Source organism: Glycine soja, chromosome 1 (genome assembly GCF_004193775.1).
Source record: "Glycine soja cultivar W05 chromosome 1, ASM419377v2, whole genome shotgun sequence".
NCBI classification, from domain to species: Eukaryota; Viridiplantae; Streptophyta; class Magnoliopsida; order Fabales; family Fabaceae; genus Glycine; species Glycine soja.
In genome coordinates, this window is record NC_041002.1 from 54,274,777 (window position 1) to 54,296,050 (window position 21,274).

At 32.5% G+C, this 21,274-nt stretch overlaps 2 protein-coding genes across 2 annotated transcripts; both read right to left on the minus strand.

The window, feature by feature from the left end:
• Nucleotides 1–409: 409 nt before the first annotated feature.
• LOC114423328 (histone-lysine N-methyltransferase, H3 lysine-9 specific SUVH6-like) lies at nucleotides 410–6,283 on the minus strand. The gene is made up of 2 exons (XM_028390054.1): nucleotides 6,145–6,283; nucleotides 410–4,142 (listed from the first exon to the last, which is right to left on the minus strand). The coding sequence occupies exon 2, from the start codon at nucleotides 4,064–4,066 to the stop codon at nucleotides 821–823; it is 3,246 nt and encodes a 1,081-aa protein (XP_028245855.1). The 5' UTR covers nucleotides 4,067–4,142; nucleotides 6,145–6,283; the 3' UTR covers nucleotides 410–820.
• A 2,153-nt stretch (nucleotides 6,284–8,436) lies between these two features.
• LOC114423335 (GATA transcription factor 26-like) lies at nucleotides 8,437–14,350 on the minus strand. Its single transcript, XM_028390063.1, has 8 exons — nucleotides 13,852–14,350; nucleotides 12,034–12,411; nucleotides 11,031–11,460; nucleotides 10,678–10,750; nucleotides 10,451–10,554; nucleotides 9,898–10,084; nucleotides 9,661–9,799; nucleotides 8,437–9,038 (listed from the first exon to the last, which is right to left on the minus strand). The coding sequence occupies exons 1-8, from the start codon at nucleotides 13,889–13,891 to the stop codon at nucleotides 8,734–8,736; spliced, it is 1,656 nt and encodes a 551-aa protein (XP_028245864.1). The 5' UTR covers nucleotides 13,892–14,350; the 3' UTR covers nucleotides 8,437–8,733.
• Between the last annotated feature and the right edge of the window lie 6,924 nt (nucleotides 14,351–21,274).

Genomic DNA, 21,274 nt, shown 5'->3' on the forward strand with positions numbered 1-21,274 from the left:
TATTAACAGTGACAGTAGAAATATCAATAGTGATTACGGTGGTAGTGGTGATGATAGTGAAAGTGACATTAGTGATAGTGGTAATGATTTTGATAGTAATGGCGGAGGTGCTATTAGTGGTGATGATGATAATAATGTCAATGACAATAGTAATGACAGTGACAACGATGAAATAGTGATGTTGTTAGTAGATGCAAGTAATGATGGTGTGATAATGGTGATTGTGATGATAATAACAATACCTTGGTGGTGACATTAAATGGTGGAGGTAGTAACAATGTCAGTAGTAATGTTGGTTGCAACAATTGTGATACTAAGTGGTGATGATTGTAACAAGTGATTGTGGTGTCAAATATTACATTAAAAAGTCAAATACATATACTTATTTTAAGATGAAGGGAGTATGATCTAGACAAACACGTACCTTTATTACTAATATAATTAGATTAATAGTACACAAAAATTTCTCCTTGCGTTAAATACAGGAAGTAGGCTAAGCTATATTCACACGCATGTCTGGATCTATAATAGCTGAGAGCATTTTGATAATATTTGTTTTTTAAATTTAGTAAGCTATATTCACACGCATGTCCGCAATTTTCTGTGCACAATCGCCATGGGCACACAAGTATGACAGTCGTCATGTAAAACCCGTTACACCACGACCATAAAATGGCAACCTATCAATTTTCTGTCACCCTGCTATTTAACAACATTGATTACTAACACTCGTCTTCCTTACATTGAAGAAGAAGGATATTGATGAACTTCGCATTAAGACTGCAGAAAAACACTATTACATTAATTAACCTTGTTGCCCTCAATACATCCTGCCAGTACAATCCACAGAACCACAATAGCAATACTTCTTTTTTATATTGCCATCAGAATCACGAACTTGATCTATTTCATAATTGTAATCATAAGTCAGCTCTTGCAAGGGAGGAATGTTATCAGCAGCAAAGAACATTATGTGAGGCATCCTGGTGTCATGGTGATCATAAAGGACATTCTGAGCAATAAGATTAGGGGAGCAGCTATGGTTGATGAATCTCCCCAAATTACCAAACTGAGCAGCGTCAATGGTGAAACCACCATCCTTCACAACTTCACAAGAAGCTGTGTGTGCATCAGGCATGAGAGTCGTGAGAGTCGAAAGATCATCCCAAAGAGTACTGTTGCTATAGTTATTTCCAATATCAAAAAGATACTCATCATTACCGGTTCTTTGTTCAGCTTCCTTGTCTTCAAGAAGCTCCCCTATATATTCACATATAAAACTTCCTGATGGGATTGAATTCAGGGATCTCACACCCCATCCCCTTGTATCGGTTTTAAATATTTCAAGTTGAAACTTTATGCCAAGTTGGCTGACTCTATTATGGCATGTTGAAGGACATTTACAGGTAGGTCCACACTCATAGACCAGAGGCTTTGCTTGTACAATAGCCTCATTGTGATTGAATGGAATCTCTCCCCCATTTTTCACTACACATGAACATTTCTCCAAATCGGAGCATCCATTAGTACAATCACATCCTTCTGCAGGAAGGACATGGCAATTGGGGTATATCATGCTAGTTATGTAATTAAACGGAGGGGGGTTTTCATCATCTATGGTGTTCACAGCACATATCGGAATACGTTCTTTTCCATAAGAAATATCATCAACACATACACCTTCTCTTGTTTTGAACTTTTTAGATTTCTTCACTTCCTTCAAAGCAAGCTCTGGTTGACCAAGGATTCTTCGCAGTCGAAACTTATAAACCAGCTTCCCATGTGGTCCCACATCCTGCCAACAAGACTCAACCACATACAGTCCATCATAAACATATATCCTGCACTTTCCATCCATTGATTCAGAGCCACGTATCACCCTAACACTGTTCTTTTCCTCAATACTGTTCTTCAGAGCAAGATTGCCCCGCTCAAGCTTCTGGTCTTCAGGTTCTTTATCAGTGTTCATCACATTCCCACCCTGCCCTGTATATATCAAGCCATCTGAATTATCCAAATCATCAGCATAAGCCCCTGACGCAACAATACTAGTTGCAAGAATCTTACCATTTTGCTTCACATAATCTATGCCACCCTGAATCTGACGATGAAGGCCAACTATATTAAGCTCCACCCTGTATTGAAATTCATCACCAACTTCAACCCCGGGGACATCACCCAGTATCTGCTTGCCTGAGTTAACATAATGTCCATTCTCCTTAAGGATCTTTGCAGCAATTAAATCAACTCTTTTACTATTTGCTCGCTCACTTAACTTTGATTCTACTTCCTGTAAAAGCTTTCTGAAAACCACTTGAAACAACCGTAAAGTTTTCCTCACTTTTTTCCGGGTCACATTTGAGTCGTCCTCATCACCAGTGAAATTAGAATGAGAAGGAGTAACATTTACATTGAACTCATGTGATTTCAGAACAATTTGAAGGTCTTCATTATTTTCATATGAATCGAGACTATCCTTCTTTTCGCAAATTACTAATTCACTCATACCTTCAGAAGTAGCATTTCCTTTTTTCTTTTTGAAAGGCTTCTGCCTAGAATAATTTTGTGCACCTTTACTCTTGATAGCTGTTTTAGACCTGTCAGGCAATGCAACAGTTACTTTCTTTTTCTTGCCTTCATTTTTAGCATCACCGAACTTAAATTTTGAGGAACCTTTGTCAGACCTCCAAGGACATTCTGATTCAGCCATCAAACCTAGTACTACTTTCCTCTCTGATGAGACCCGGGATCCATTGAAATTCCCTTTCAACTTATGCTTAGAATGAGATAGATCCAAAGGCTTTGTCTCTTCCCTATTTTGCTCTTTTACCTCTGCCTTGGAATTTATTTTAACATGATGATTACTTTCTTCAGGAAGTGTAAAGTGCTTGTCTCTCTTGATTTCCAGTGGCTTCTTCACTCTCTTTGCAGCATTACTTTCAGAATCAGTTTGGACGATGTCCACAAGCTTTCTCTTGTAACCATATTCATCTTGGATGTTACTTTTAATTTCTTTTACATCAGCGGGTCCTACTTCTTTCAATGGATCTACAGCCATGGCTCCTACTTCTTTCAATGGATTGTTGTCATCTAAGGCCAGGTTCTGTTGACACGCTTTCTTGTTATTTAAAGAAGAGATCCCCTCTAGACACACATCCTTGTCCTTACTGAGATGTGGAGCATTGCGTCCACATAAAGCTGGGAAGTCTCTGAGAGCTGAAACTTTTCTTCGAGGAAGATACCTTCTAGTTACAGGCTCCACCATGCAAGCACTAGAACCAGATATATTGACATTGGGCAATAAGGGTTTTAAACCACCTGACATAACCACTTCACCCACTTGAGAAGATGACTTCAACATATAAGAGGAGTCACATTTTACAGTGTTTGCAGTTCTTGCAAACTCTGCATTCAGAATTTCTATGTCCACTAATGGCACTTTGACAGACTCGTCTTCTGCAGTAGGCCCATCCACTTGATGAGATGAGACCACGGGGTTTTCCTTGTTCAAAACACGGTCAATTGTTTGTTCAACAGTCACTTTTGCAGCTTCCTCTTCTGCAGTAAGTCCATCCATTTTATGAGATGAGACAACAGGGTTTTCCTTATTCAAACCAGACTCAATTGTTTGGCCAATAGTCACTTTTGCAGGTTCATGTTCTGCAGTAGACCCATTCACTTGAGGAGATGAGACTACAGGGTTTTCCATATTCAAACCACTGTCAGTTGTTTGACCAAGAGTTTCAGTGAGAAGTGAATCTTTTACTTCAGAATGACTGCCATCATTTTCACAGTTGGAAGTTTTAACAGTATCATCCCCTAAATGTTCACCATTCTTATCCTCAATAATTGTACCATTAGTTGAACCACAACCCACAATATTTACGTTTAACACTGGATCAATCCTCAAAGCAAATGGTCCACATCCATCTGGGAAATCACGAACAGCAGAGACTTTCCGCCGCTTATACATGGACCTAGCGAAGAAAGTGTATTCCCCATTTTCCATCAATGACTTCTCATTTCTTCCTTCTTCAGAATGACCATTACTGACTGGTGCTGCCATTCCTCTAGATTACTTATGAATTCAGCAGACTCTTCAAACTCCCACTCCCAACAAGAGATGCCAAAAATCACATCCCCTATCAAATAAAGGTGTTCAAAATTACAACAAGAAAGCAGCAAAATATTTCCATATAGATTAACAACTCAACCATAACTCTCATGGTAAAAATAACAGAGTAAGATGATCATTTAACAATAAAACTAAACTGACTGCTGCTGAGAGTCCTGAAGACCAACAACACGGCTGGAATGAGACAAGAGTTTCAGAGTGCAAATATGATTTTTAAGGGTTTCAAATTTCATCATCTTATCCAAACGGGCCCTAAGTACTTAGTAGAAGCTCGATATGATATGATATTCTTGGGCTTGAAGGGCATGTTGTGTTAGGTTTCAGCTTAATATCAATTGGCACTAAGTGAATTTGTCCGGCAGATATATAGGCTCTGATACCATGTTAGGTTTCAGCTTAATATCAATTGGCACTGAGTGAAGTTACCCAATAGATATATAAGTTGCACCCCAAGAATTAAAGCAAGAGATGTGGGACTTCCTAACATGATGGGCCAAAGCCCATCAAAGGTTAGAGACGAATAAGAATGGGCCCGAGGTCCAGTGGAAAACGGAGATTGATAGATAGATAGACCATACATACAGTAGTCTCAGCATTCAGCAAGACAGAAACCAAAACTAGAGCGGAAATGGATGCTTTCCGCGCTATGCTTCTTCACATACACATAAGCACATTCAGCTACTTCACTCCACCGCCATGCACACCTATGGCGTTGTTTTTAAGTCATGGTGCCACATGGCACTGTCGTATTCCCTCTAAACCTTCCAGAACAGTAAAATCCCACGCAGGTTCAGAGAACTACAACTTAGTGTTGAAGAAAGATAAGTGCTTAGGGGATGAAGAGTGTGTCAGCGAGGTTGGAAGTGGGACCACAATTGCAGCCGTCGTAACTTCCATGGGAGGCCCACCTGCCGCCGTTGGAATAGTTCGACTTTCGAGACCTGGGGCAGTGTCCATTGTAGGCTGAGTGTTTCAGCCCGCCAGGAAGACATGGCAGCCCACCAGCCACATTGTGGAAAACGGCATCATCTTTTGATTAACTTTGCATCATTGAAGAAGACTGATATTCTCTGTTACGATTCGACATTTTTATGAGAAATATAAAGAGAGTATGTATTAAAAAGTAGTGTGGAGTAAACCATTTTCCAAACAAAAGAGAAAGCAAAAATGATTGTTTCTCAACAGGTGTAAAGGAAGGTATAACTAAAAAAAGTGAACTGAAGAAATAAAAAGAGTTTTGTAGAACAATCAACAATGATGCATTTAGTTACAAAGCTTATTGGACAGATGGTTTCTTTTGGAAAGTGGAAGCATGACAACGCATAAAGATTTCCCAACTGGAAAACAAATGCTGACACAAAAACATTGCTAGAGAAGGAAAAACATATTCCTTCAAGAATTTTCATTACAAAGGAAGGAACCAAAACCAAAGCAAAGGTTGTTTTCTTTACATTAAAAACAGTCCTTATAATTCCACATGAACAAACTTCAATACCACCACAAAAGTCCCTCTTCCGAATCCAAATAAACCTTGTTTTTAGTTGGAGATGAGAAACTATAGCGGTGCTATACCACTATTGCTATTGCTATTGCGTTGGAGAATTCCTTGAATTAAGATTCAAAAGGCACGTCTCAGTAGACCAAAAAAGGCACTCCAAACAGGCTCTGGATCTCACCTCAGCACCTTAGCTTGCCATTGATTACACGCAATAAAGATCATGAGCAACCCTAATCGTTTTTAAAAACACCCCTCTCCAAGGTCGTGTGCATGTCAAATACACGCATGCACATAACCTAACCTAACCTAACCATCCAAAACAAAGAGCGTAACATTGCAATTGAACATCATTTAACATTGAATTATATTTTCAATTTCCCCCTTCCCAAGTGATTGAAGTAAAGCCCTCAATTCTAATGCAGTTAAAAAAGAATAAGAATCGACAATTGAGACATAAACATAGAAAAAGACGTGAAGTGGAGGGAAGTTAGGGCATGAGATAGATGGAAACCTTGGGGAGAAATCCCTGTGACTGAGTGTGAGCGGAGAGAAACGAAGATCAGAAAGCGTCCTGAAACAATGTGAACCCCAGCCAAGAGAGATTAGTTTCAACTTTTAAGTTGCCTCAATTATACTTTTGCTAATTTATCTTTGGGTAAATTATATTACCCTCCCTTAAGTTTGACAAAATTACTTAAATCTCTCCTCCATTTTTCAACAACTCCTGAATCTTCATAAATATTCACCAAATGTTAAACTGTGCCCTCTTCCCTGATTTTGAGAATACTAATTTTAGTATCGAAACAAAAAAAAAAAATAGAATACTAATTTTTTAAGAATAATAATTCTTTAAAAGTTTACTCAAATCTATTATATTCATTTATAACTATTATAAAAAAGAAAGATGTCATCTTTTTTTAAAACATTTTTATCATTAACTATTACATATTTTAAAATAAATTACACCCAACTAAATACATAAATGACTTCTAAATCGAGGCACTAAATGTCTTTTTTACCCTACTAATTAATAATTAAAGTTACATAGTTTCTCTACAGGCTTTCGTTTCCTGTTTTAAAAGTTATATAGCTTTTAAATAAATTTAATCAATAAAATTTTAAACTATTTATATTATTTCAACCTCACAAATCACTATAACTAATCAACATTAATGTATATTTTTTGGCATATTTTTGGAGAATGCAAGAATCAACTTGCATGTTTATAAATGATTGTTTATTATGTGAAATTTAAATTTACTTAAACTATTTTATTTGTTAAGTACTAACTATTAACCATAAGGTTTGTTATAGTTTATAAATAAATAATATAAAAAAATATTTAATTGAAGTTTAAATGGTGAATCCGCATATATACTCTTTGAAAATTCTTCTCTTTGCTTTTACAAGTCCGGTAACATGTGCAATGCGGGGTAAATGTAGTGATTTATTTTATGAAATTGCGTAAATACTTAGAAAATTGAAGTTGAATGAAATTAATTTTGTAAATTTTAGTTAAAATTAATTTTGTAAATAAAGTGATTTATGTTGGTAGAAGATTTGTGTTTTAATAAATCTCAGGAAGAAAATTTTGGCTTAAATTTAATTATGTTTTCCTATTTTGTTCGATTCATCATTTTAATTCCTTCATTTTAAAATTGAGATATTTGATTTTCTTATTTTAAAAATATATAATTTTAGTTCTCTTATTTTAAAATTAAAATTTTTGGTCTTCTTAATTTTAAAAATATGTGATTTTAGTCTTCTCATTTTAAAAACATTTAATTCTCTTTAGAAAATTTACAATTTTGATCAAATTATCAATTTTATCTCAATTATTACAAACTTATAATTACATTTGGTCCAATTAAACTTTAAACTTAACATATTTATTTAAGATATTATCAAAAACAATATTTAATTAATTAGAAAGTAAGAAATAAAAAAAATAAAACATAGACAAAATTAAAGATTAAACCAAAATTATGAATTTTCTAAAATACAATAACCAAAATTACTAATTTTCTTAAATATGAAGATCAAATGTTTGTATTTTAAAATAAAAAAAAATTAAAATTATGAATTTTTTAAAATATGAGTCAAATATCTCAATTTTAAAATAGAAAAATCAAAATTATATATCAGATAAAACAAAAGAATCAAAATTACATTTAAACAAAAAAATTATCCTAAGTTAAACGACTTTAATTCACTTAATTTTAAACTCAGAATTAATTCCGCAACATGTTAAAACATTATCATGATTTTAAATAAATTTTTTATCTAAAATCATGATAATTAATATTTTAACATAATTGTAAATTATTCATTGTGAATGTAAGTACGCACCTAAATGTGACATTGCACATGTTGTGCAAGTAAAATTGCTTTAAAAAGATTTGAGAGCTTATATTTTGATAACCAAAAATTTCAAACATTCAATTAATAACTCTTTTTACCTCTCTTCTTATCATATTACACTATCATTCAAATTAATCACTTATCTCTCATCACTCCTTTTTTCACTCAAGGTATATGCAACTCAAAAATTATCTAAGAAACATTTTCCAAAAGATTTATGGGGTAATTCCGTGAACTGACCTCTGACATACTGGCACTACCAAATACTTCTATGGACCCATGATTTCATTTCACAGTACACTCTTTTGCTTCGTCCATGACAATTAAGCATTCGACAAAGGAATACATCAAATCAAATGCACCTTTAGAATGTCGGGGTATGGGTTGTCATACACTTTGAAAGTTAACTTTAGATCGTATGATTGTCCAGATCCTCCACACACGTCCCATAATGTTGTCCTCTCGTTTTATTTGTTGTTGGGGGTAACAAAAAAGTGTCAAAATTATTCACAAAACAAAAAACTACACAAAATCTCTGGAGATTATTATCCCTCTTCGTATTTCATGCTATATGTTACAAATTTTTACCAACCTATACCAAAAAAACCCCACCCAACTTCCATAGTTGGCAATCCAAGCTAAAGAAGGTTGCCAGTAACGAAAAGCACAACCATCATATGTTTTAAGATGTAAAATATGCACCATAACTAACCACCCAAATAAACCTGGTAAAGTGTACTTAATGGTGAACAAGATTTGAGTAGATTGAGCTGCTACTAGTGCTGGCTTGAGCACCAAGGCTTAAAGTTGGCTGCAAGAGCTCTGCCTGTGGAAAAGAAGTGTTAGATGACACCTCTAGCAGCAGATCCTGATCACTACTCTCCTGAACAAAGTTTAAGGAATCCAGCAAGAGAAAACTAGCATCAGGAGGCAAAGCAAATAGGTGTTTTGGACTATAGCAAGCACCATCTTCTACAGCTTCTTTGCCCTCACAGCTCGCCTTTGCGATCGTTCTTTTGGGGCTTCTCATTATTGTCTTTATTTCTGAAATTTGCAAGATGCGTGTTAAGATAAGAATGATCCCTCAGTTAAACCATAAACGGCAGTCATAAACAACACTGTTCTAAATAGTTGGCAACAATAACACAATTTTTTACATCTCAAAAAAAAAAATGATTCAACATTTTTAAGCGTCATGTCATGTGTCCCACAAACCAATTAAACAAGTGTTAATCTTTACTAGAAAAAATTGTATACTATCAACATTTTTTGGTGTGCTAGTAAATATAATTACAAATCATAATTAAAATCAAAAATAGTATTTTGCATAAATATATTTCATCATTCTTGTTAATATTAATAAGAACTTAACATGGTTATGGGTTATCTACCAAAATTTTATAATTTTAAACCAATAAATTTTAAAGCTGCAAGAGCTAGGGGAAAAAAATTCAATCACCGCTAATTACTGTTAATTTATGTGAAAATGAACTACTCTATGGAGAGGATCCAAATTAACCACTCCATTTCCTTCAATCAAAACATCCCTGATATGTACAAGGTATACACAACAATCACATCATTATGGTTGCATTAGACAGAGAATAATTGGAAGGTCTTAGCATATGATCTGTTTTTTGTATTTCATGTCAGATTTTCAACAAACCTGGTAAGTTTTGATTTCTGCTGTCACGCATTCTCTTGATGTTTGCAACATCAGTTGACGCCCTGTTGTTCAAAACATTAGTTGATGTTGTACCAGTAGATCCCATAGTATTAGATTTTCCAGCTTTGTTTTTACATTTCTGCATCCATAGAAAGACGCAATAGATTATAAGTATCAATATACTCATTTTGTTTATCAACACAATCTCTAATGTTAGCATAATAAATTAGTGCAAACCTTGAGAAAATTATGGTGCGCTACCCATTTTGACTTTGACAGATTGGATAATGCAAGTCTTTTCAAAATCTTGCAGTCTTCAGATTTTGCGCCCAACAAAGAGATATCAAAGACTCCTTCCGCAAGAAGCTGCTGAAAGTAAGTTAAGTTCTCCTTGAATTGAGAGCTACTGAACATGACTTCAAGGCTGCACATACAACAAAACAAGTTGTCAATATTGATGGTCTGAGTCTCAGGTCTCAACACCTTCTATTCCCTTAAAGTCATATTATATATCTAATGCACTGTACAGCATCACTACATTATATTCAAGCAATGCCCATGGCATTGAGACAAAATATGGATCATTTACTACATTATTGTTAGAAATTCTGATGGAAATTAAATTCTTGGCACACATTAACTAAAGATAATGATGTATTTATACTTCCTATATACCCCCCACCCCTCCCCTCAAACCTTTTATAAGAATTATAACAGAGGAATTTGAAAGTTCTTTTATCGATTACAACATAAACATCCCAAACTACAAATGAAAAAGAAGAATTCTAACCTATCAGGGAGTTTAGCAGTATCAACCACAGGAAGTAACTTCAGTAATTGTTGTTGCTCTTCATTTGTCAAGATTCTCAAAAACTCTTCATAGTTTACAACATCCTAACAAACATAATAGCAATTACGTTAAGCACTCAACAATTGGACATATTTGAGGCCTTACAGCCTTATGCACTAACATAATTTAAATCTATTGAGCACAATGGGAAGGGCTGTGTAACTCACATTTAAATCTATTGAGCACAATGGGGATTCATGATTGCCTAGGATTTGTACTCTTTCAAGTTGAGACTTGTCACTGAAATTTAAAAAAACAGAAACATTAATATCAACAGAGTATGTTTGTCTCTTCTTCAAAAATATTTCTTCAAATTTATCTCGAATATTTCTTCACTATTTACATGCACAAATAAAATCCATAGCGTACATACAGGAACAACAGACTTTGTTTTGGGATAAACAAAAAAAATGTGTTTTTTAGGGTAACAATAAAATGGATTTTTTTTGTCACATTAATTAATGATACTCAATCATAGCTGACTACAAATTATGCCATAAACCAGTGTACAAAAGCATGCCTTTTAAGTTGTTCCTGCTGCATTCCTTGGCCAGTAGAGTTCCCAATCTTTTCAACTTCCAGAGATGATGACTTCAAGCGACTGGAATCATTATGCATTGCAATGGCACCAGAAAAAGAATATGCCTCACTCATTGGGCATTGTTTATTATCAACCGAAAGAGAGCTAGCCTCAGACTCTTCTTCACGAGCTATATAGCTAGGATGCCTAATGAGAATGCTTCCATGTCCTATCTCAACAGAGACCATTGGTGTATCACTTTCAAAAAGAAGATCTTCTTCAGAAGATACCGAAAAATATGACTGTTGTTCATGAAGAATAGTACATAAATCTTTTGTTAGCTTCTCAACAGAAGAAGGCTTTGGACGACCAACACATGTCCTCTTTCTTGAAGGCACCATGGCATCCCAGACCACTGACTGAGCAGGACCTAAATTAACCAAACTATCTATATTAGAATTACATATTTTCATATAAGACAGAGACAATGGATTACCTGTTTTATATGCAGGAGATTATTTTGCATAATAACACAAAAGTAGAAGTTCTTGATCTAAGTCAAATTAATAAGGAACTAGACAGATGAAAAATATATGCAGGACTTGACATTCTATTATTGGGAGGGGAAAATACTACATATTGTTACACGCTAAACAAAAAACAAATAATCCACCATGTCTAATTATTAGACTTGCTATTACAAATGTTGGCAGGTATAATTAGAGCTTCATGGTAGTAAAATATTAAAACCATTTCTTCAGTTCTTTTTGTCAATGAAGAGCACACTCATACATAGTTAGAAACAAAGTTCATTTGTTTTTCTTTTAGGAAAACCAATGACTACGAAACTGTTTTCTCAATATATTTCTTTTTCATTTTCCCTCATTCGATTATCCACTTCTTGATTGTGCTAATATAAATTTGGACTGGTAATAAAATCAATACTTGTTTCAAAATGATGAATGCTGCTGTAATCAGTTGTGCAGAAAGATCTTAATTCAACCTGTCAGATCACTAGCATCCATGCCACCATAACCAAATTGTGCACAGCTCTCTGAGTTAGAGATAGCTGATCCTGAACTTGATCGGTTGCTTATATCTTCATCTACGACCTTCTGGTATCCCTGGTTGTAATCAGGTGCAAACCCTCCAGATACTACATTATCATGGTTCTGTTTTCGTTTGAGCAATGCCACTTCTTTCTTCTTATTTATCGATATGCTCTTTACCCTGGAAACCCTTTGATCATCATAATCATCAGTTTCTGCTCGAGCATGTAAAGGGGTATATTTCGCAAGAGTTCCCTTTGTCCTCCATCGAGACCCACATGCATTGCATAGTACTGGCTTCTCTGGTGGTCCATTGCGCCAGAGTGGTGTGCCTGTTGCAATGCTCAATTGTCAGAAACCTAAAAACATTTAGAGCCCTTGTAATCAAGAATAGAGATGTAACATGGACTGGATAGACTACTAACAACCACATATTCATATTTTCTTGATAATCCAATTCATAATGCATATAAAAACAATACATGTCAAGCTTGATGCTGAGAAATAGCCTAAACCTCAAGGATTAAAATATTTTACAGCAGGTAGTATCTTTCATATACTAGAAAGCTGAACTCAACAAAAGCTTCAAGGTTCGGATAATATCATCTGTCAGTATTTACTTAAATAAGGAACTATCAATTCCTTCTAGAAATGATGAGTATTTAACTTTTATCAGCCAGCTGGTTTTAAATATTTAAGACTAATACACATAAATACTCAATACCCTTTTGCAAGAAAAAAACTAATGATTTTCTACCTCAAGCAGTTAGTGGCAATACTCGAATTAAGAGCACTTGTAGAGTCATAGTGAAGACAACAATTGCAGTTTAGCTGCAATGAGTGACAGTAACTGGAAAGTTTCACTCAAGATATCAAAGTTAAGACGGTTTAAATGAAACATTCCCTTGTTTTAGGGACTGCAACCATTGTATTTTATGCAAAAGACAGTGCTAGAGTTTTGAACAGAAAACCAGTTGCAATGACTTCAACACTTTGGAAAGTGCTTTAGAATTGTAAGCAAAGCAGTGAAAGTCTTAAGTTGCAGGATTAGCTCTATTAAGGTGATAACTGATAAGTATTTCGAAAATATTATTAGTTTCAAATTGAGAAGAATTGAAAAGACAATAATGAAGAGGACAAGTACTGATTATTCATCAGCCAGAAAACAAGGGAGTAGTAAGACAAGTCTGAGGGATGAATGCAATGCTTGTCCAATATCTTCAGACATTGTGAGAAATTGCTTTGAAGAGGAAATAAAAACAATTTGGAAAAATCCTTTCAAAAGACAATGAATTAACTTTTGGTATTTTACAAATGCATAATTCCCTTATCTCATTTCCATCCAAATAGTAAGACATGAACTCTGGGTTGACTCTTTGATAAAGACCTTAACAGTTATAGGTGTTGTTCCTATCAATGCAAGGAGAAAATTCAATGAACTCTAAGCTTAATTTTGCGCCAGTTACATTGGCTCAGATTTGGAACATGGACAAAGATACCAAAAAGAGTGCAAACACACATACAAGTGAGAAATCAACACAATTTTTCACAACTTTCAATTACAAATGCTCTGGGCAACAACACTAGTTGTATTTTAAAATTCGTATACATCCAGAATATTACACAGAGAAAATAAAATTTTTCATAATTTATATTGTTCAGCAACTCTTCCTTCAACGCATCTTAATTTACAAATATATAGTTACACCCTTTGGAAGAAAAAAAAGTCAAAACTTAAAAGAAAAATATATATTGGAGAAACAATAACTCACTTGTAACTCCACAGTGATAGCAAGGCCCTTGCTTGCCCATGTCTCAATTTTTTCCGCAAAAGGAATATGAAGAAAATTTGCAGAAAAATGAGAGAGAAAGATATATTCTTTTGACAAAAAAGATAACAAAAATGGATTTTTTTTCTCTGAAAAATACAACAGTTATCTTGTAAGGCTTTGTTTAATGAGCAAACCCAGAATGATTGTTAGCAGGGGGAAAAAAAACAAATTTAAAGCAGAAAACATTAAACCCAGAAAAGTTTTGTCTTTTACAGTCCTTAAAATATTTTCACATAAACAACCCCATAGCAACTAGAATTGAAGGGATTGATGTGTGTATTGTAGCTGGAAATCTGTACAATCCAATGGAAGAGAGAAGAACATTGGAGGAATCTCACAAATGGTTGTGGAAAGAGGAAAAGAAAAGAAGGTAGAATGTTGACAGAGAAAGAGAGAGAGGGAGAGAAGGTCTATGTATGTGACCTCTTGTATTGTATAAGAAGTAAATGTTTCAGCTTTTTTTTCCCTTTTTATTTTTCTCTTCTGTTGATGTTATTTGAAAATTGAAAGGTTTCAATTTTGCTTTTTGTTAAATTAAAATTTAAAAACTATGAGATCATCTTATATTATAAAGGAAACAGAGGGTAGGGGAATATTATTGCATATATCCTGTTGACTATGGACTTTTCTTCCTTACTGATCATCAATTTTCAAGTCCTCGACAAATAAAAATAATAAAATCTAAAAGTATTCCCATCTTCTCCATCCATTTTTTTAAAGAGTTGTGATTTTATAATAACTGGTTATAATTTGAAGGGAAAGAAAAAAAAATAAAAAGGAAACCCACTAAAAAAAGGAGAAAGGAACAAGGAGATGTTTTTGGCCTTTCCCATTTTTTGTTCCTGCTGCTATGAATAATGTTTGTTTTTTTTTTAATAAGATGTGAATGCTAATTCGCAATTTTATATTGTCCGTGTGTGATGACATGATGTAGATAAGTATTTAATGTGGTATTTTGTTTAAAAAAGAGAGAAATAAATTTGCGTGTGTGACGACTATTTGTGGTCACAAACCCAATTATCACCGTTGGATTAGACAACGGAGGTTGATGCCAGGGTCCTACCATTGTTGATATGCAAATCAAATAGCCAAATTAAAGTATTAAGTTTTAAGTAATTTAGTCTCAATCCAACGGTGATTAAGGGGACATGCAAATCAAGATAGCCACATGAATCTCGCAGGTTATCACTCAAAGCAAAAAGCCTATGACATAGTTATAGAAATGTTTATTTTTAAAATTTAATAATAATAATATTGAACGAATAGTGTTTAGACAAGTATTTTTGTACTGTATTCGTGTGAACATTTTCGTAATAAATGACATTGTTGTTCTATATTTTGTTCTTTTTATCAAAATCGATTCAAATTATATTATATTGTTAATTTTTACCTTGAATTATTTACTTTATGCTCTAAAATATATTAGAAGAGTGAGCAACGAAAAAATGGAAAGATCATATTCAAACCATGAGATTAAACCGAAGCTCTTAACTTTTTAAATTTTATTTTCCAAATTAAAAAATGTTTTCATCTCATCGTAAAATTAAATTCTAGGGAGATAATATGACAAACAGTGTGTCCATGATTCATACTGGATCTCTCGTGGATTTGACTATTTTGGTACGTGTAATTTTCCTTATTACCGTGTACTTTGGGTATGAAATTTGGTCCTACCTGTCTTTTACCAAAAGCTCGGTTTGAGAGTTGAGGGATTAACGAAAAAATATGATGAAGTTTGGAACAAGTTCCCTCTGTCCTTTATGTTCAAATGAGCATGAGTTAAATATTCATTTGTTCTTTTCTTACAGGAAATCTCTTTAAATTTTGACTTACATTTGTGATTTGGTTCCTTCTTTTCGCAGGCGTTTCATTTCTTTACAGCACATTACTGACTTTTTAATTAGAGGCAGATCCACATCAGGTGTTCAAGGAAAATTATGTTGTCTGGCTATAACTATCAGTCTACTCCATTTGGCTGTCTAGGAACAAGCTGATTTTTGAAGATTATCAATTTTGTGTAATAGAGATTATGAGTAAGATTAAGTTTCTTATATATGGACAAGTGCAACTGTTGCATTTGTTTTAGCATCTTGATATAATTAGGAAAACTTTTGATTTTCTTTAACCGCAGGGTATGCCCCGTTTATTATTGTATCATTTTGGGTTTAATATAATTTACATTTTTTCCCAAGTCTGGAAAATAAAAAATAAAAACTAGATGATTTTTGTTTTTTAAGTTCAAAAACCTATTGCCATACAAGTCGCACCTCGTCTGAGAACTTTATCAAATCGAACGGCCAAAAAGACCCCAATGAATGACAAATGGAATGGTTCAAAGAGACAAAGACATCACAAAGAGTTACAAAACAAAAAATAAAAAGGTAACTGTAAAGAACATGTCTTGCATTTACTGGAAACGTTTTTTTTTTCCACCAACGTTAAAACATTTCCATCACTTTATAGTGCCCTTTAGGTTAGGTCCTTTGACAAAAATAAAATAAATAATATCTTTTAGGAACTTGTAATTGTAAATCACCAACTGGTCAGATCTAACATCCAGATCAAATTCAACCATAGCTAACCCATCCCCTCTCATTTTCTATGCAACACAGCTAAACCTTTAAATTGCTGGTAAAAGGTCTTTTCATGCTAAATTATAAATTTTGAAACAACTATAATATGAGAAAAATAGTTTGTTCTTTTCAGCCTCTCTTTAGTAATATATAATTATTACTAAATGTTTAAAAATGTAAATCAGTATAGTCTTTATCTTTTTCAACTTTATATTGACGCTCAAGTAAGACAAGTGCCCCAATATGCAATTATGCACAAAATAATTTTCAAATTCGTTGGTTAATGTAAATCTAGATCCTTAAAACAGGTAACCCTAACCCATAAATGAAGTGCACCAACAAATTAAAGATAATCCATAAATTATGTCATTGATGCCTTAATTTTTCACGATGGTTTGACTAATACATCATCATTCATCCATCGTCACTATACGCTAAACCAAGTTTAGGAGAAAAAAAGTTAACAAATTGTCAAGTTCAGTTCATTTATTAAAGCAAAATGATATTTTCGATTTATGAGGCTCTATGATTTTATTTAAAATTAATTTTTTATCATATTTTGTTTTTAAATAGAATATAAATGTTGAAACAAAATAGTGAGGTTCATAAGCTAGGTGGGTCTATTAAAACTCATTAAGTATAACTGCTTGTCCTAGGCTTTATGGCTTCCCACCTTTTACATTTTCAATTCAGTTTGCTTCCGGGTAATTATTGTGTGCGAGTTTTCTTATGCTAAGATCCGTACAATTGTGTTCCAAACCCTCGTAAATTCATAACATTATGGGGTGTTTTTGAGTTATAATATTGTATTTTCAATAATTGTATTTTTTAGAATATTATGATTATAAATGTTATTTTTATATATTTAAAAATAATTTTGATTAGATTTAAATATTCTTAAGAAAATTTATTAAAATTTAAAATAATTGGAATAAAAGTTATAATGAAGTTAAAAAATAAATTTTCATATTTTGTAGAAATATAACTTTCATACTTCTCATCATAGGAAGGGAAATAAAGTAAATCATAACATGTAAATATAAATAAAATAAATTATGGCATTATTGTTTTTAATTTTTCAAAATTCATAATGAAAATATGAATATTATATTTTCAAGTACCAAATACACTTTAAAGATTTGTTTGAATTCATGATTGACATGTTTCAATTTGAATAATAGATAGGTCAAATGTGATGTTTTTTTTTCATTGTATACGGTGTTTGACAATGTAATAAAACATGATTCCAAGTTTTAGAATAAAGTGTCTTTGAAACCATTAGAAATACCTTTTGCATTAACATTAACTTGAGTCATGTTATTTGTTTCGTGCATATCTTTAATCGTGTCATTGTTTCATCACTTTATTATATTCGTCGGAGATATTTGTTTTAAGGTAATGAGTAAGATTCCTGAGAGTGAAAACTAGGAAATTCCACATTCCCATGTTTACCGTGTTTAGTATAGGTTTTGTAAAAATATTTTCAATAATGATTGTTTTTTAGAATTGTATTGTGTCTTATTCCCATGGAGAAAGGTGGGTATGTTGTATTTGTTATTTTCTACAATAATTATTTATCCCTACTTCAATATTTCATTTTTTTTTACTTTTATTTTTTAATTAAATGTTTTTTTTGGAATTACTATTGTCAAAAAAATATGTTTATATATGAAAATAATATTTGCAGGCCCAGTATTCATAGGAATATGATTTCAGAAAATGAAATTCCATACCTTAAAACAAACGTCACCTTATTTAGACCCAAAATGCAATTTTTCAAATCACATTACGTGTTAAAATTAATTTTATAAACCATGTAAATAAAAATAAAATCAATAATGGTATTGCTACTTTTAAATAAACAACACAATGATTTTTTTTCTCAAAACTCATTATAAATACGAGAATATTACTTTTTTAATATCACATTCTGAATAATAAGATTTAAGCTTGTGAAACAAACATATTTTAAGGGGTGGTTTGGACTTATATTTAACGTGTCTCAGCTTGAATCTAAGATGAGTCAAACAATTTTTTATTGACTATAATATTTGACAATGTGTTAAAAACATGATTTAAAGTTTTAGAATCAAGTCCCATTTTCTTAAAAAAAATCAACAAAATAGAAATATTATTATAAACAGGTACAAGAGGTACCTAGAACCCATTTACATAATCAACCAAATACACAGGAAACCAATCCTGGCTATTACCTGCTTAAATTGAGAATCCATTAAATAATAATAACCAGGACAATAAATAGCTTTTACATTAACACTAACTTAAGTCATGTTATTATTTCAGGCATATCTCTAGCTATGTTGTTTGTTACATTTACAACCTTAATTAGACCCAAATCATCTTGATAATCACACGTTTAAAATTATTTTTGATTGAAAGTTTCTAAAATAACATTATGCTTCAAAATCAATTTGAATCAATTAATAAAATCACATTAATTTAAAATCTTTCTATAAAGAGTTTAGATAAAAAATTTAGCTGAAATATTTGATTTTTGTTTAAAAAATTCTTATAGATTTTTAAGTGTATAAATACATACGTTTATATAAAAAAAGTATTAAAATTAAATAATTGGATAAATGTGTTTTGTTTTAAGTTTTTTAATTAACTTGGTCTTTTTTATCTGTACTTACAGAATCGTGGTGGGACCGGGCAGCTATGACTTAACATTTCACCACGTGTACAGCAAAAATGCTAAGGTGTAGAATGGATTTCATGTGCTGAGACGTATAAAGTCCTGTGTCGTTTTATTAAGTGGAATAAATAAAAGTAATAGAAAATAAGGTGGAAATGGGTGTGGGAGAAGAAAAGAAAACAAACCTAATATAGGGTGTAAAAATAACCATTTTTTCTTTTTCTAATGGCCAAAAATATTTCCCCAACACTTTCACTTATATTCCAGCCACTACCTCATCTAAATGGCTGCCACCCCAACACTTTCGCTAGGTCTTTTTTTTTTGTCAGTATGACTAGATTTTATATTCAGCTAAACATTATAATATATTGAAAAATACTCTAGTTGTTAGCTTATTTAAACAAACGTTGTGATTTTTTACGTTAATAATTACATGTATTATTTTTTTTTACAATTTAAAGTATTTATTTACTATAAAGCATTGATCAAACGTTATTATTTAAGAAGAAGAACAACTTATCTCTCCTGATTTTTCTTATTGTTTAATATTTTATTATCAATTATTATTGTCTCTATTTGTTATAACCAATTGGATTGGGTTATATAATTCAATCACAAACCGAGTCTATAATTCCAACCCAGCTTGTTTTCCTTAATAGATCAAATTTGTTCTTCCATAGTTTGAATCTATTTATCATGATCATCCATTGAATGACTTCCTTTAAGTTTTAAGGATTCTTTTTATTAGTGATATTGAGGTTTAAAATTGCATATAAACAATTAAATGGAGATGAACAAAATTATAGCTTAATCAAATTTTTTCATAAAAAAAATTTAAAATAATGATAAGGATGTATTAATAATACTTTTAATATAGTAGAATTTAATCTCTTCAATGATGGATTGTCCTCTTCTCAGGTTGAACCTCCATTTGTCAAACTCAATGTTGATAGAAGTTGGGTTTGGGATACTAACAGTGCAGGTTTTGGAGGTCTTATTAGCGACCCCCTCCTTGTTCTTGAACATGGACTGAGTAATACTTGGAATCAACGTTTTCAGAGTGCTGAGGCCATGAATGCTATTCTATGCAAAAATGTGAATCAGACTTATATGCATCTTCATGCGTTCAAGGTGTATGAGATTCAACTTATAGTCAACAGGGCATGGGAGTTGAGCTCCTCTTCCAATACCTTTGATCGTGTTTGGACGACTCCTCTTGAAGCTATCCTATAAGCCCTTTTGAAGGACTATACTAAGGTGTCTTAATTTTGTTTCTTGTATTTTTTATTCCTACCCTACTTTTAATATATTTAAAATAATGATAAGGAGTATTAAAGTTTTGGTATTTTAAGTTTATAGTATATATTATAATATAAACTTTTGGACTTGTGGGCCGGGCTAAACCTAAGTGGGCGCGTGACTCGCACGTCACGAAGTACAAAACTTTAGGTTGGAATTCAAAAAGAAAGAGGTGCAAGCATGAAGCCTTTAAGCATGATCTATAAAAGTAATGGACAAAAAAACCATATTCTGCACTAATAATCCAAGAATACGATGAAATGTGGTATGTATTGATTGGTTTGGCGGGCGTAGAGACACCCAAAGCCACAGCCACAGGCATAGGATGCAACTTACTTACGTCAACTGCAAATGCAATGCCAATTGGAATTGGAAAAACTCATTACTTCACTGCTATTTGCATTCGGGAACTAGCAATGAGTGCAGAGTGCACTTTCACTATCACAATTTATATTTTTCGAGTATTTGTTTGAACTTCGAATAAACGATTATAAATCAATTTTTTTTTAAAAATGATTTTAAAATTAAATTTTGTAAAATATTTTTAATGGAATTTATTTCTTACTTTTGTTGATCGTATTTATTTAAGTACATTTTCAACTTAAAAACCCATTACATTATGACTAACTATACATTTGGTGGTCCCCACCACCTAACCAATCATAGCATAAAAATTTAATTAGTTTTTTAATCTATGAAAATACTTATTTCAATTTTAATCTTTATTTAAATTTCATATTATTTTCTACATTTAACAAAATTGTTGTGTTTTAAGTTTTTTTCCTCATAAACTAAAAGTATACGCTTTTTTATATAAGTTTTTAAAGACTACAAA

What these genes read in the sequence shown, in the direction of transcription:
- LOC114423328 (XM_028390054.1), bottom strand. Translation starts at nt 4,066, where the DNA reads ATGGCAGCACCAGTCAGTAATGGTCATTCTGAAGAAGGAAGAAATGAG.
- LOC114423335 (XM_028390063.1), bottom strand. Translation starts at nt 13,891, where the DNA reads ATGGGCAAGCAAGGGCCTTGCTATCACTGTGGAGTTACAA. An exon ending in GGATGCTAGTGATCTGACAG is followed by an intron (nt 11,461 to 12,033) that starts GTTGAATTAAGA and finishes TGGTTAATTTAG; the next exon opens with GTCCTGCTCAGTCAGTGGTC. An exon ending in ACTGCTAAACTCCCTGATAG is followed by an intron (nt 10,085 to 10,450) that starts GTTAGAATTCTT and finishes TTGTATGTGCAG; the next exon opens with CCTTGAAGTCATGTTCAGTA.